A 17071-nucleotide genomic window follows, 5' to 3' on the forward strand; every position below is an offset into this window, starting at 1 on the left:
TGTGACTGTGAAGCGCTTTGGGCCCTCGAAGGAGGGTAGAAAGCGCTATACAAGTATACGCCATTTACCATTTACCATTTACGTTGCTTTATTACGTTCTTAAGACCCAAAGCGCTCTATAGTCACTCTCACAGTCACACTGATGGAGACTCCGCTGGAATCTTGTGATCAGAGGTTGACCTCTCTTAAAAATAAATTAATTATAGAATAAAAAAAATATAAAGCACAGATGCATCAAACCTATTTCAGATATAAAGTCAGACATTTATTAGAAAATATAGAAAATGCGTAAATTGAACATTGGAATTCAAAGTTTTGACGTTTTTTAAAGACATTTACAAACTTTAATACCAAATATTTGACATAAACATTTCACTAATCCACTTTTTTTTAAATAAAACTTCACAGAAACCTTCTTGTTCCCATCATGGATACCAGGTGAACCTCCGGGTTTGTCTTCTCAGGTGACGGGACGCTCAGGATTTGGGACGTGAAAGCAGGCGTCTGCAGATTGGCCGTTCCTGCACACAAGGCTGAGATCCTGGCCTGTGATTGGTGCAAATATGACCAGGTACCCACGGTGCTTCAATGTCCGTCTTTGTCGTGGTTCCTACTTAGACTAACTGTTGAGATTTAACTCTTATTTGTTGTGATCTTGGTTTCTGATTAAAAAGAGTCCTTTAAAAATCTGTGCTCCTAAAATGAATCTTTCAACACTGCAGAACATGGTCAAATGAAATAAAAATAATTTCATTCTGCCTGCACCTTCCACACTTCTCAGTAGCTTCACATCTCATCCACTGACCTTGTGTCATCAGACAAATGTCTATATCACTCCTCGCTGCCTCTTCCTCCTTTTTCCTGTCTTTGTTTTATCAGCCACAGATTTTCTTCCCCAGAACTTCTGACATGGATCTGTTCAGCACCATCTGTAGGTCTAAGTGCTGCCTGGCCGGTCGGTCACTCTTCCTCCTTTGGTTTCCTCCTCTTTCCTGCAGTAATTTCAGGAGCTCAACACGTTATCCCTGGATTGTGATCTCCAAATTTGAACTCTTCTGCAGGAACGCTTAACCAGTGACGACCTGCTGTCTTAGGGCCGCTCTCACAACCACTTTGAATATTTTGAAGGAATAAACCACCAAAGTCCACACATCTCTATGTCAGTCAGCGAGCTAGGTTCCAGCCCAGGCAGCCCGCTGAGACGGGGACCTCTCGGCCGGATCCACAGCAGTGGAGATCTGCGAGAAGGTCCTAACGTGCATCCAGATTCACATCCGTGCCCGCCGTACCCAGCTCCTCCACGAGAGACTCGGTATAGACTAATGGAGATCGTCCGATTTACCCGTCACACAATACGTGAATCTTGCATGAACCGTGCAATGCACTATGCAATTCATTAGTGATCCGTGCGTGAATTTAGTCATTTTAACGTAATATGTGCCCCGTATAGATACATGTCTAGAGAGATTCTAGATAGATTTCTAGATAGATTCTAGATTGATAGATTCTTGGTAGATTTCTAGATAGATTCTAGATAGAGATCTAGATAGATAGATAGATAGACAGAGAAATGGGCAGGAGCCAGGAAATTCTGGTGGTTCTAATCGACAAGAAAGACACGAGAGAATACAAGATATAAAAGTTTTACATCGGTGGTACATGCATGAAACAGACATGAAAAACACGACATGAAGACATGAAAGAGATATACTTGGAAAGCCACAGATTTGTGTGAGCATCTTGCATAAGATTTACTTAGTAAAATCTTCTTAAAGTACTTATGAGCAGAAATGTCGAACTAACTGAAGCTAACTAACAAACTTGAATATAAAGACCCGTCTGCAGAGACCCTTGACGGACATCTTGACAAACACAATAAAAATATGAATTAGTATATTACACATGGAAACGTGGAAAATGAACAAATTGTATGTAGCTGCAGTGTGACACGTCCTTTAGGATAACAAGCTGCTTCATCATTAACTCTCGGATCAGAACACTTCTGCAGTTTGTTCATCCAAACAGGAAGCTTGGTACTTATGCAGCCTCACGTCATCCAACCCCAGACCTGCCAAGACTTCGTGACCCCCCCTCCCAAGTGACAGGACGCCGTGGTCGTCATTTGAAGGTCTTTGGTCTCGGTCCCCACACTGTAGCAGTAACAAACACAGCGACAGTTTGACTGTTGTTGGCTGTGCTGCAGTGTTTTGTAAAAGAGACGGTTCCTGCGTTCCTTCTGACAGCAGCAATTTCACAGCCCGACGCACAGACCCCTGCCCTCAGCTGAGGAGAACTCCCTCACATGTGTGGAGTTCTGGGGGCTCCTGGGCTGTAGTGGTCTGCACCAGCTGGAAGATGAAAGCTGAACATCATCGTCAGAGATGGATGTCCTCCCTGCAGACTTTAGATAAAGATGAGACATTTTACAGACTGACGGACTTTACTGAATCCTGGATTCAGCTCATCTGTGTCTTTGTTAAAGTTTGTGTATCTATGCATGATGTTATTGAACGCTTTTTGTCTAAGAGTTCAAGAAATGTTGAATAAATCAGGACAAAAATATAAACAAACAGAAAAGTATTGATTACATTTAACCTCCTAGAGACTTTCTAAGATGTTTATGTGACTCATCTCAACGCACTACACAAACAAACACACCCGGTTTTGTTTCCTTTGCAGAACATTGTGGCCACGGGTTCAGTGGACTGCAGCGTCAACGTGTGGGACCTGAGGAACGCCCGTCAGCCTGTCAATCAACTGCTGGGACACACCTACGCCATCCGCAGACTCAAGGTACACTCACATATCAAGTAGACACACACACGAAACAAACACACACACCAACCAACTGTTTTTGTTTGTCTTGTTAATAAAGGTTATTCAATCTTTCAAGTTGCTGTTTGTTTTTAAACAGAACCGTTTCAGCTCTGGACTTTTTGTTTTTTACAAACTAAAGACCGAACCAGCGAGGTGTCAGATGTTTCATCACGTCCTCTAAAGTCTGTACATGTGGAAACTCTGGTTTCAGTCGACATTTCGTTTTCATGATGAGACTAAAGTCAAACTGTAGTTTAGTCCTGGAGAACAGCAGGAACCTCTAATCCTAAAGACAGAAAATCTACCAGCTCAGTGCAGTTTGGACACATTCTCCTCCTGATCGTTGAACCGAAGTCAAAGGTCACCAGATCATCTGTGATATCAAACAGTTTAAAGTCACATCCATTCAAAAAGCTGTCATTTCTGGCTTGAACTTTCAACCATGACATCAGTGTGTTGTTTCTTCCCTGCAGTTCTCTCCGTTCAGTCAGACGGTGTTGGCCTCCTGCTCGTACGACTTCACGGTCAGGTAACACCTGCAGTATTACCTTCCGTTCCTATCAGCGACGGCTCCCCAGATATTGTTTTTACGCGGCTGTAAAACCACAGGAGGGGGAAGCGGCGCTGAACTACGTGTGAAAGTCATTTTGAGTTAATGACCCATAGAAATGTGACTTTATGTCCCTCCTAAAAGATGATGGTGTTGGGTGAACATTGAAATGTCATATGGGATTACGTTTGGAGATTCTACTTCTGTTTATCATCACTGTAGAAATTAAGACATAAACATAAACTGGTGATAAGACCTCCTAACATTTGTTCAGTATCGATTTGTGTCACAGTTGGATCCAGCCTGTATTACCTGATACTCCAAATATAATTATTGGATGAAAATCATCTGTTATTTCAGCTGCAGTCATTTAAAATAAGTCGAGTCAGTTTCTATCCTCATTTGTTCCTATTTTTACACACAGCTTTAGCTTTGGGCTCTTAAAATGAGTCATGAGCTCATTTAGGGGCCCAAAACTCTAAAACCATTTCTTCTTTTATTGGTTAGTCTATGCTGTGATACTGGAGAGGAGAGTCCGTCCGATAGTGGAACCTCAGATCCAAGAACTACAGTCCGGTTTCAGTCCTGAACAGTTTACCAGCTCTACACTCTCTTCAGGGTGCTGGAGGGTTCGTGGAGTTCGCTCGTCCAGTCCATATTTGTTTGTGGATTTTTAGACGGCATTTGACCTCGTTCTTCATGGTGTCCTGTGGAGGGTGTTCAGGGAGTATGGGGTCTGGGGAGCCCTACTGAGGGCCGTCCGGTCTCTTTATGACCAGAGCAAGAGCTTTACTTGTTCTGTCTTGTCATAGTCTTTATGGACAGAATTTCTAGGCACAGCCAGGGCCTGGTGGGAATCTGGTTTAGGAACCACAGGATTTAATCTCTGCTCTTTGTAGATGATGTTGTCCTGTTGGCTTCATTGAGCCAGGATCTCCATAATGTATTGAGGCCATGGTTCTGGACTGGAGAAAGTTTGCCCTCTCTCTGTGGGTGGAGTGTTCCTGTCTCAGGCAATCGAGCTTAAATATCTTGGGGTCTTGTTCACGAGTGAGGGAAGATGGACAGGCGGATTGGAGCGGCGTCCGCCGCTATGCAGTTGCTGTACCGGTCCGTTGTGTTGAAGACAGAGCTGAGCCAGAAAGCAACGGTCTCGATTTACCGGTCGATCTTCGTTCCAGTACTCACCTGTGGTCATGAGCTCTGGGTCGTGACCGAAAGAACGAGATCCCGACTACAAGAGGCTGAAATTAGTTTTCTCTGGAGGGTGTCTGGGCGCTCCCTTAGAGATAGAAGCTTGGTCACCCCGAGAGAGCTCGGAGTAGAGCCGCTTCTCCTCCACACTGAGAGGAGCCAGTTGAGGCGGCTTGTGCATCTGGTCTGGATGCCTCCTGGACGCCTCCCTGGAGAGGTGTTCCGGGTATGTCCCACTGAGCGGAGGCTCTGGGGAAGTCCCAGGACACGCTGGAGAAACTACATCTCTCGGCTGGTCTGGGAACTTCTCTTGAGTCTCTCCAGAGGAGCTGGAGGGAGTGACCGGAGAGAGGGAAGTCTCCTGGCACTGCGATCTGGTCTGCATGAACGGATGAAGATAGATGAATTTTTTAAACGGATATTTCAACACTATGTTTGTCACAGTGGAAAGCCTGAGTCACATTTGCCCGTACAGGGATTGTGGGTTTTTGGGTTGTCTGGATAGCGGCTGTATCTTAAGGCACCTCAAGGGATGTCATGAAAATGGACCATACCATTGTCATGGGTGTGTTCAGTGTATCGTGAAGTGTTCATAAGGCTAATAGACAGTCATGGCGTACAGGTGATGCTGTCGTACGGCATCCTTACAGCACACTCTAGTCGTAGTAAGGTGCAAGTACTGAAAAATACCAACGACATGTTGTATAAATGTTTACTACGACCTGTCGCCTGCTGGTAGACCGTATCCACCCGTAGGGACACATCTTGTAGACCAATCAGGAACTCAGTTTTGACTCGTGACGTGATGATGATGTCATCAGCAGGTGGAGTCCAAAATGGAGGAGAATCTGATCGTTCTCCTCCTGAACTTTGATATTTTTCTTATTTGTATGAAGTCAGTTATGAAAAATTCCTCTAATTTTATTCTTGTTTTTATTTTTTTCCCTCCTCGGACTAACGCGGTCATCAAATTGGGTCACAGAGAGACAGAAGTACCGCTGAAAGCATCCGTCATTTATCATACCGTGAGAGTCTCTGAATGATCTCATGAACCCAGACACGAAGACAGGATTACTGATGTTTTTGTAGAACTCTTTAAAATAAATCTACCTGATCTGTGACTTCAATGCTGTAGCGATGAGACTAAAAACTTTTGACAGTAGCTCCTCCCACGTGGGACAGGAGCATCGAGTTCATGAACACCGTTTTGGACAAACAGCTAATTTAGATGTAGATTTTAGCATGCAATTTATTAAAAAAATCATTTATTTTGACAAAATTGCAATAAAAAGAAGCTTTTTCTTTAGCATTCATGTTTATTTTGTCCACACGCAACAAAATAGATGTGTGAAAGCAAAAAAATAAAAGAAAAAGGGAAATATTCCTGCAGAGGTGCAGGATTCAGGGAGTATAAGACAAACCAACAGCAAAGAAAACATCCAAATGAAAAGTTCCTTCCTCATGTTGAAGAACCATCCTTTCATTTTGTCCTCACCTGTCATTTCAATCGTCTTATGAAACGGAGTTGCATAAACAAAAAGAATTCTCTTTTGTCATTGAAGGACAGCTCCATTACAAACACGACTCCCTTTGAGAACCTTTTGCACCGCCACAGTTTTTGTAACTTAGAGCTATCCAGTACGACTGCACACCGACCAATCAGCACTCCCACCAGTGTCACTGGGGTCAAAAGCCTTGATCAAAGGCACACTGTCAGGTTAATTGGGGTGGAGCAAACAATGCGGGACATCCAGATCCAATCCTGCTGGTCTGGAAATGTTTTCAAATCAGGAACCCTCCGGCTAGATCTCCAAAACCATGTCAGAGGTCTCTGCTTCAGACTCGCGTGTCGCCTGAAGAGCTCCATGCGACTTACACAAGTGTTTTGCTGCGTTTATGTAGAGAAAATGTAAAATCCAGAGCATGGTGGTGATGAGGAGAAAGATCCACAAACATCTCAAATGTACTAAAGCACATTTGTTCTGTTTTCATGGCTGAAAAACATCCGGATAGAAATGTGATCAAGTGATCAAACACCAAATGGACTTTTCCTTTATTGAGCTGCAGGGACATTTTAAGAAAATCTGTAATTTCAAGGTAGAGTGGCCTCCTATAAGACTATTTTTAACTGTAATTTTCTTCTTCTCTGTCTCTGATGGAACTGAAAAAAAACTCTCCAAAATCTCAAACGGATGGAATTCTATAGTAGATCTCTCTTTGATTTTTAATAAACGAGGGCACCTTCTCATTTGTTTCTGTTCTGTAAACATCATTCCAGCTATGACTGGAGCCTTTTGTGTGGCCTCAGTAATAAAGCATCTTAATTACCTTTGTTAGTTTGTATGCACTTGAACCCGGCTCTGTTTGCTCAGCCATTGATGTGAATGCTTTAGTTATTGCGGCTGTTTTTTTTGTTTTTTTTTAAACCAAAGCCGAACTTACCCCCAAATTGGTTTTAACCTGAATTTTAGGGAGTAAAAATGGATGTTTTTTCTTGAGGAGTGAGCAAAACAAAAGAAGAATGCAACTCTGAGGAAAGACGGCAGATAAATCTGCTACGACCTGGCTGTTAGTCAAAGCCCGTTGTTTAATGTTTTATTGATCCAGGCTATCATTGGCTCAATTACTCAGCGTTGAGTATTCATTTCATTAGGGCCTGACACACACACGAGCGCACGCACACACACCCCTATTTGACTTAGTGTGGACTCTGTACTGTTTTTTTTCCTTAAATAAGCTGTGACCACAGAGTAGCTTTAGGCTAATAGAGGAAAGTGGAAAACGTTTGGAAATGAATCATAAAACGACGAGTTCATCATCAGACATTGAGGCTGGGTTTGTTTCCACTGTGGAACGGTTGGTTTATGTTGCGCTTAAAGGAGAATACACGACGAACTCAAGCAAAGAAATTCATCAAACTCGCTTTTATTAAAAAACAAACCAAACATTTGCTGTCTGGCTGGAAACAGAGGGTGTAGATTAATCAGTCGTGACCGTCAAGTCTCCGAAAACAAGGATTCTTCTATACCATATCATCTATGATATAGATGTATCTACACCATATCAGTCTACCTTTAAATGAAGGAACAGTTTAGGAACGCATGATGAATGAACAGCTTTAAGGCAGTGAAATGGTATATTTTGAATTATCCTAGATATGTCAAATGTACACAATATTGGCAAAAGTATTGGCTCTCCCATCCAAATGATCTGAATCCGGTGTCTTTATTACTTCTGGTGTATAAAGTCAAGCCCTCAGATTTTCAGACTCGTCCATCTGGAAATCTGATGGAGCAGTCTGGGTTTAGAGGTTGCAAGAGAACGGGACATTTCAGACTGCATTGGTGGAGGAGGAATGATGGTGTGGGCTTGTTTTCCAGGCCTCATTGTTCCAGTGAAAGGAACTTTGAATGAAACATTTTGGACAATTCAATTTTCTCAAGATCATGGGAACAGTTCAGAGCGGGCCTTCCTCTTCCAACATGACTGTTCACTAGAGCACAAAGCAAGTTCCATAAAGACCTGGAGGACAGAGTCTGGACTGGACTGGCCTGCACAGAGTCCTGACCTGAACTCCACAGAACACCTTTAGGATGAATTAGAGTAGAGACTTGGAGCCAGACCTTCTCCACCAACATCAGTGTGTGAGCTGACCAAAGAATGGTCCAGAATCCCTAGAAACACTCCTCAAAAATGTGGACAGCCTTCCAGACGAGTTGAAGCTGAAACAGCTGCAGAAGGTGGATCAACATCATAGTGAACTCTATGGATTAGGAATGAGATGAAACTTCAGTTTATATGTGAGTCAAGACAGGTGAGACAAAACCTTTTTAGTGTCTTTGGTCTAGGTTTGATCTCACAATCTTCCAATCTCTGGGTGGACACTCTATCACAAGGCCACTGAGCTGGTTTATCCTGTACACATGAATCCTTTTTTAACCTTGTATTAGTCACACAAAGAGGCAAGGTGGTTGATCCCCACAGAGTATCAGCTAATGACGGATTTAAGATCCGTAAACTATCTGAGGCTTCTCTCTGGAACAAACTAAACCATCATGGAGTTCCGTAGCTGGTAGTCTGATGGCTCCATTCCCTAAAAAAACCCAAAACTGACATGCAGCAAATAATGACACTTTCCTGATATTTTCTGGTCTTAAAGATTCATCAGATACATGCTTTTTGTTTTTACTCAAAAAGCACAACAGTTGCATCACTTTAATCTGCCTGCATTTACTCAAAACCATGTTTGGATTTGCTAGCAGGTAAAACAAGTTTTAGGCGTACCAGGTTGCAAGCTAGAGTTCTGGTGTTCTATATCTGGAGATATCTTTGAATCCGATCCACAACACAGACCTCAGCTGTGAGTTCCAGCATCCCTAACCCTCCGAAACAAGCAGAAACAATCACCTCTAAAGCCAAAAATCAATTGTCCTTGATGGATACAGGTTGAAAAATGAACCTGTATGGGGAACACGGATAGCAGTGTACTACGGACTGTGTAAAGAATTGGATAGTATAACAAGTTCTCCCCCCTGTAGTTGCTAGAAATGAGAAAATGTGTGGACATCCTACGGGCACGTACGCATCGCATGCACACCCGTACATGCAGCATTTCTTTAAGGTCAGTAAGGAGCCACTAGTCACACCTTACTAATGACTAGAGTGTGGTGTAAGGACAGCAGCATCACCTGTACGTCAAACGTGTGTACAACGTCTATTATCTTTATGAATACTTTAGGAAGCACTTACCACACAGATGACAATGGTTCGTTCCATTTTCATGACGTCCCTTGAGGTGGTCAAATAAACCATCACAGGAACTGTAAAACACGCCCGCGCTCCACTTAAGATGCAGTCGCCCCTCTATGACCCTCCATGAACCGGACAACCCGAAGACCAGCGTCTCGTGTGGATCAAACCCCGTAGGGGCGCACGTGACCAAAGCTTTAGATAGCGACTAGTTAACAGTAACTATCATCAAGACCAGTCTTTATGACGAAACGACAAAAAGTTAAGACGTCTAAGGACGTGGCTGGTACCAGTACACTAACCCAGTACCAGTACTCTAATGCGGTTGGGGACACAGGGTTAGGGTTTTAATGGGAACAGCCATCATGTCAAAAAAAAAGACAAGTTGGGAACTCTTGAAATGTCAGAAAGTGACGCAGAAGAGTCCTTAACCAAACATCAATATGTGACGAGTCTGGAGAGAGACTTTGTTGCTACAACCTGTTTAAAACTTTGAACACCATGACTATGATTCACCGCAGACGAAGTCCCTTTGGGCTTCAACCATAGGTAGAAGGTCCGTAACAGTAACTCACACATCTGTGTGTCTTAGATAATGTTAATCATGGTTGTTGTGATAACAATGTTATTTCTGCTGATCTTATCTAATAAAATCACACAGGATTACAAATGAAGCCTACACTTTTCAGTGATTCTGCGACAGCGGCCTGTTTTTGACTGACTTATCCAAACACAGGAGATTATTTCCTGTTCACAGCTGCAGATGGAGATGTGTGGGCTTTAGTGTGATCCTTCACGTGTAAACGCTGTAAGCATCGATCAGCAGCGATTGCTGGAGGCGCTAATAACCTCATTAACAGGAGATGCATCTCTTTACAGCGTTTGTGCTGATCTGCATCTCTTTATTCTCTGTCTTCTCACACAACACTTTGGTTTTAGAGGCTGGACCTCATGACATTTTTCAGGAATTTGCTCAGTTTTGTGTTTGTACTGAGGTGAGCCAAAGTATCATTTTGGATCATCCTTAAAGGACCAAAGCAAATATACAACTTTGTGCTATTTTGAATACCTGCACAAACTACAGTTAGTTTTTCTGTTTTAATCAGCATTTCTGCAACACCATCATTAAAATCTACGGATGTTGCATTTTTAATATGTGTGCTGTAGAAAATCAAATCAGGATCAGATCCAAGTCAATGAAAAACAGCTTGTAAATTAGGAAGAAAAAATGAACATTTAAATATCGTTTTAAACAAGGAGGTTCACATTGTAAACTAGAAAGAAATATTTACAATAAAAAAACATTGAAAAAAATGTAAATTTGAAAGTAATTTTTAAACTATTGAAAATTTGAAAAAATATATTAAAAACATGAAAATAAATTTGAAAAAAAAGTCAGAGTTTAGAAAAATATTTAAAATTTGAAAAAATAAATTACAAAGATTGAAACTTGAATTTAAAAAAAATGAGGCACTGACGGCACAAACATGAGAAACAGAATGACGTCACTTAATATCTTTCACCCACATCAGTCATGTCCCGGTAGCCAATACGCTTAAAGCCCCGCCCCCACGTAAATAAAGCTCAACTCTGAAAAAGGAAAAGTTTCAATTAAACTGTAAATTAAGGACTGACATAAAAAAGAAAAATTAAAAAAATAAAACAACAGCTGTTTTAGATTTTCAATTGTATTTATTCTTAATATTTTATTTTCAAGTTTAATTTATTTTTTTAATTTAAGTTTATAATGTCAACTTTTGATTTTATTTGTTAAATTTACCATCTGGTTTTCTTTCAGTTTGAGTTGATCCTGGTTTGACTCCATAGCGTTGAGCTTTAGTCACTTTTTTAAGGTCTTGCAGGAACTTTCAAACTTCTGTGTTTTTCATGTTTTGCTTGATGGCGTTTTCCACTAATGGTTGACCTCCACTTCCAACAGCTTCATCTTAAGAAGGCTTGTTTGTGGACGTCTGATTGATGACGAACTCACGCGAAACTTACAGAATAGTTCAAATGTCTTTTCCAGAGAAGCTGTTCTATAAAACACAAAAACAACTGATTCCTTTCACACTGAGCTGCGTTCACACCGCCTTTAGAGTTAATATTAGCGTTTTGATGATGTCCTTTTACTTCACAAAAGTACCAACTGTTTGAAAATTGATCATGCAGGAGAAATGAATAAATGGGCTGGAATTCTACGACACCAAGTCTTTCATGTATCGGAATAGAGCTGAGAAAGAAAGAGTCTGGAGCGAGATTCACTCGATTTACACGCTTTGACATTTCACACCAACTCTTCCAACTGTGTGTAGCGGATATGAGCGAGTAACACATCCGGCGTCAGCACCATTCGATAATTGGATTCAAGAGGGCGCGTCACACAACCGGTGTGAACGCAGCATCACTCGCTGTTCGTAGGATCTTAATTTAGCCTTTTTAACATACAATAAATAGAAGTTTTAAAAATGTTTACAAGTCAAATCAATCCTAATTTCTGAAAGCTGTGTCCGGTTGCTGGAGCCTATCCCTGGACAGGTCATTAATCCACACTAACATTTCAACTGCCAATCAAGCTTTGGAGGACCCAGAGTACAAACTGATATTCATTTAATGAATTGTAGTTTTTTAAAGTTTTTTTTGCAGTTCCAACTTGGGTTTTTTCTTAATTAAAAACACTTGTTTTAATGTAAAATTGGACAAATGAATAATTATTTACTCTATTTGAATAGAAATGATAACCTTCTGTTTTAGTGGTGATAGCCTCAAAGCTTGAATGAAATCTCTTAAGGTTCAACATTCTTTAAGGATCATAAAACTCTAACATGAAGTTTGTTTGAATCCTGGATTCATATTCTCCTCATTATGTTTCCGTGTTTGCTTTAGATACGGTGTTCTTCCGTGTGTTGTGTGCTTTAGCATCATTTTCCAGTCGTCTCCAGTTCATCATCTCATTCGTCATTTGATTCTCCTAAACGCTTCATTTTCGTCCGGTTTCATCTGTTTTTGAGTGCTGCTTTTCTCTGGGACGCGTTGAGCTTCATAAAAAAAGCACAAAGCTGACAGGTGAATGGATGGTTCCACTCAATGAAACACAAAAGGAGCCGGATAATTACAGAACGTGGAAACTGCACACAAAAGATATCGTGAAGGCTCATTCGTATAAACATGGCGCTGCCGTTTTTACCTCGGAGTGTCATCTGGTTTTGTATATACAAGCTGATATCCACGTCATCTGCAGGTATTATTGTCTGAATCACACATGACTCTGATCCTGAGACGTTTACTTTCTGCACCTGCTTCAGCGTCAGTAGGAACAAAGGTGGAGGGGAGGAGCTTAGATCCACGACTGAAAACACAAGTTTGATCCTTCTGGTTAAATATGTGATGCATTACTCTGAAAGAAAACCTCAGGTTTCTGCAGGAATTTCTGACATTAATAACCATCATCATGTTGATTTTTCTATGACAACCATCAAAGTATTAAATATCCAGATGAAGTCTAGTCTGTCTACTGAAGTAAAATGTTAATCAATCTGAGCATTTTATGAAGACTATTTATAAATCCTCTGTGATCCGATGATGTAAATGCATAAAATTGAATTTAAGTACATTTTTAAAATGACAAATCATTCAAATGCAATGCATTGTGGTCTATTTTCGCCAATCCAGTGAGCGTCAATGCACATTATGTTTTTTGAAGAGATTTTTGGGAAATTTGCAGGGCACCAGATGATTTTAGAGTTAAGGTTAACCCTTTTAAACAGAATTCTTACTCGTTTGTGCTTCTGAGGATTCAGAAAGCTGAAGTGTCAGTTTTGTTCAGTATGTAAATATGATCCAATCATTTATACAAATAAAACCGAGTATGAAGGTTTAAGTTTTAATGTTCTTAAGTAGTTTAGTCTTAGAAATCTGATGCATAGTGAGAGTAAGGCGAGTTGCCAAACACATCAAAAAGTTCTAGTCTTCAACCAAACCTCCTCATATTTACAGATAAACTATATTTTACTGAATCCTCACGAGACTCAAACACACAGATCCATGATTGACAGCCGTGATTTACTCCAACAGTCACTCAGCATAATACCTCTCAGTGTCCGACTGTCCCCAGATGCCCATGAGTCACGCTGCTCCTGTGTGTGTCGGTGTGTGTCGGTGTGTGTGTGTGTGTGTGTCGGTGTGTGTGTCGGTGTGTGTGTGTCGGTGTGTGTCGGTGTGTGTGTTTGCTTCCATATTAATACCAGCCTAATGGAGTCCAATGAGAGCTCCAGTTCCCCTGAAAATGATTTAATTATATTTGTAAAGTGGATGAATCTAAAGGCAGTGTTTGCTGCGTCAGGTTTCTACCTCTCTCTCTTTCTCCCTTTAACACAAACACACACACTGCACAAACACACCAAACAGAATGGTCTTTCAATTAGTCTGATTGGCTGCTGCTGCTCACGACCTGCAGATCCTGTTTTATCGCTTCTCTTTTTATACGTAGTCATTCTAAAAATCTCTTTCCGTCCGTCTGTACAGACAGACTTCTCCACGTCGTTTTTGACTCTGATTTGCTGCTACTATCAATGACATACATTATTGTTCGGATGTTGTTTAAAAGTCGAGCAGCTAATCCGTTAGGATGAGATCAAGTGTTTTGGACGAGTGCTGAAAGTCGTCATAGCAACAGAAACTCCCTCAGAACGGTGTGAGGCTCCTGCCCTGAGCTCCTCAGGTAAACATCAGGCTGGAGGACCGCCGGCGTCCGGCCTGAATGATTTCATTAGGCTGGAGTGCAGTATAACTCTGAGGCCAACCACAGGCTGTCTGTGATCATTTACATTTGTCAGGGAGAGAAAAACACTCCAGTGGAGGCTCTAAACCTGATTGAGTTTGATATGTCTAACAGAAAGTCTACGTGACGAAAACACGAAAGTATTTTTTTATTTTGAGGTTAATTAGAAAAAGGAATCTTTGCATTGCTAAAGCAGAAAACGAGTCTTGATATATTTTTACTGGACAGTGATGAGACAGTATGTATTATTGATTATTTCATATGGTTCCAATATAACTGGTTATCTTCAAGAGTTTTTTTTACCACAAACTAAAATTCCCTGAAAATGTTTTCATTCTGAAAATCATCATGAGATGATCAGCCGAGTTTACTATAGAAATCACATTACAGACGAAGTTCTTATCAACCCAGTTGGGTTGATAAAATCAATTAATCGATCTGACTTAATCTAAGATTAATAGATCAATAATCAATCCATAAAAGTAGAGATTGATCGCATAGAGCTAAAGTCTGCTGGCTTGATGCTAACGTATATAATTTCCCATAGGACAGCTAATGCTAACGCTCGGTCGACCTAACCATACATTATTGACTAAATGAACATCTTTAGAAACTCACAGACATGAATTTTCTAAACTGTTTTATGGAAATATTTTTTTAAGTATCCATTTCTGGTCTAAATCACCGTTTTTTCTGCTCATACTGGAATAAAGTGTAATGCTACAGCCTGATCGGAGAGAGAAAAGCTTCATAACTGCAAATGTTTGTTATAATCTTATTGTTCCCATGTGACCACAGGTCCTAAACGTGATCTCAGTTCTCTGAATCCTTGGTGATCCAGCATCTGTGTTCTGCTTTCAGGTTCTGGGACTACGGCAGAAATCCACCTCTTCTGGACACTGTGGAGCATCACTCTGAGTTCGTCTGTGGATTAGATTTTAATCTGCATGTTCCCAACCAGGTAACACAATTATCTTTGGTTTGTGTCTCTTTCACACGTCCTCTTCATCTCTCAGTGGTGTTCTACGGAGAGGAACATTTCAGATTTAGATTCTGTTGGAGTGAAGAAACTCTGATCTGAAAAGGCCGGCGCCGTCAGATTCAATGTCTGCTGCTGTTCATAGAAAATATGACACAACTATGACACAACTCATCATCATTGGAGATTGTTCTTCTGATGCACAAAGTGTCTTCTGGAATACTCTGGTCAACAGTTGGTGAAAAGTGTTTTTCTGTTGAATCATTTGTTTCTCCATAAACTAAAGCTTTTGTTGGACGTCTGATTCAGTTTGGTCATCATGAGTTTCCTCTAAACAGCCCAGATACTAGAGATCCTCATGGAGCTGCCTTCGTTTATACAAGAATTGTACCAGAAGAGTCTTCACTTTAGACTCAGGGTTCCTCCTGAAGTTCGTCGGTGTCTAAGCTCTTCCAGAGAAGAGCCTTACAAAAGTGATGAACCAGTGACTGAAGCCGATTGGTGTTTAATTCATAAAAAAGGTTCATGAGGATTTTCTACTGACCAGCAAAAGTCTCATGAAAGGAAAGCTGGTCGTAGTACGCAGGAGTTCCTTTAAACACCAGATACGTTTTTAGGACATCCATCTTCTGCGTCGGGGTCTGAAGAACCACCTGACCAGACTGTGACACATTTGTATACGACACCAAATACTAAAAGTGCCTTCAAGAATACCTTCAGTGTGGTATTAACGAAGCATCAGCTTGAAGTTCTTCAAACCTAAAGAACAAAGACCCTTAGATTCTGATGGTAAATATTTCATTCGCGACCCCGACAGGGACGAAGCGGTCAGGAAAATGAATGAATGAATGAATATTTCATTGGTTGATATTTTAAGTCCGTTTCAATCGTCTGAAGACTTGAATCTGTTCCAGAAACTCAAAACTTCAGAGGAGAAGAAACGAGACGATTAAACTAGTAGTTCAAACTCCTTCTATCACTGAGGTCCTTTACAACCGGAGGTCGTCCACAGAAGACGGCAGTACCAGCCGTAGTTTTTCATGTTTCTGCTCTTAAAGAATGTACTAAAATGTCATATTAATGTGTTTTTGCTGCATTCAAAGCCTCTTTGACCTGAACACTGACGGCTGAACAGAACTCTGCTTCTGCACTTTTACCTCTGATAAAACGCCGTCTGGCCGCCGTCTGATGTTCCTCAGAAAATAGGAAGCTTATTAGCGTTCAATGAGGGACTTTGTTCTCCTCTGCATTCCTCACAGGCGTGTCTTCAGCGTTCCGTCCGTTTGAAAGCTTCCTTCTGAATCCGGCTTCCCTCCTTTGTCTGCGTCTCTGCTCCTCCTCTTCATCCCCTCTTCTGCGCTGCAGTGTTGGCAGCCCTCGCGTTACGAGCGGCTCTTAAAGTTAATTACAGAAGGGAATTTCTCTTCTGCGCGGCTGAGTCACTGCACAGCGCTTACTCATGCTCTGAGGAGACGCTTGGCTGGAAAACCTCGTAGGAATGGGGGAGGAATTCAGTCAGGATCTCCCGTATCGTCTGTGCTTCCACTGACTTGGTGGAGCTTGTAGAACATGCAAAGGTGCAGCACAGGAGGAGGTTCTGGGGTTCTGGTGCTGAAGGTCAAACAGGACTTTTCTATCTGGAGAAGCAAAGAAGTGAAGTTGCAGTTTTTTCTTCTCGATTGTCTCTCAGTAAAAGTGTCAGTTGTGTTTTTTCATGGAGGTTCTTCACTTCCATCTCTACCAAACAGTCGTCCTTAAAGACCCACGCCGGGGCTTTGAACATGCTCTTGTGGCATTTTTCTCACGATGAAGGACTTATAAAACAATTATCACTGACTGCAAGGACCCCAGCCAGCAAGACCCAGTGGGCCCCATATGGTTTAAAAGTGGGCTGAAAAAGGGGGTCCTGAATGGGTGTGTCTGCAGTTTCCATGGAGCAGAGCAAGTGAGGGCCGCGCCAAGGGGCCGGCAGAGCAAGTGAGGGCCGCGCCAAGGGGCCGGCAGA

At 41.6% G+C, this 17071-nt stretch overlaps 1 protein-coding gene across 1 annotated transcript in view; it reads left to right on the forward strand.

Annotated features, from left to right (window-relative positions):
- Positions 1 to 464: 464 nt before the first annotated feature.
- The window catches only part of LOC112158013 (peroxisomal targeting signal 2 receptor), a gene marked incomplete at its 5' end in the record, with an annotated part of 19497 nt that continues 2890 nt past the window's right edge, over positions 465 to 17071 (forward strand). Inside the window, 4 exon segments of the mRNA XM_024291170.1 lie at positions 465 to 571; positions 2680 to 2793; positions 3291 to 3346; positions 14949 to 15048. Coding sequence (XP_024146938.1) covers positions 465 to 571; positions 2680 to 2793; positions 3291 to 3346; positions 14949 to 15048 — 377 coding nt within the window.

The sequence above is a fragment of the Oryzias melastigma genome, linkage group LG24, assembly GCF_002922805.2.
Source record: "Oryzias melastigma strain HK-1 linkage group LG24, ASM292280v2, whole genome shotgun sequence".
In the NCBI taxonomy this organism is placed as follows: domain Eukaryota; kingdom Metazoa; phylum Chordata; class Actinopteri; order Beloniformes; family Adrianichthyidae; genus Oryzias; species Oryzias melastigma.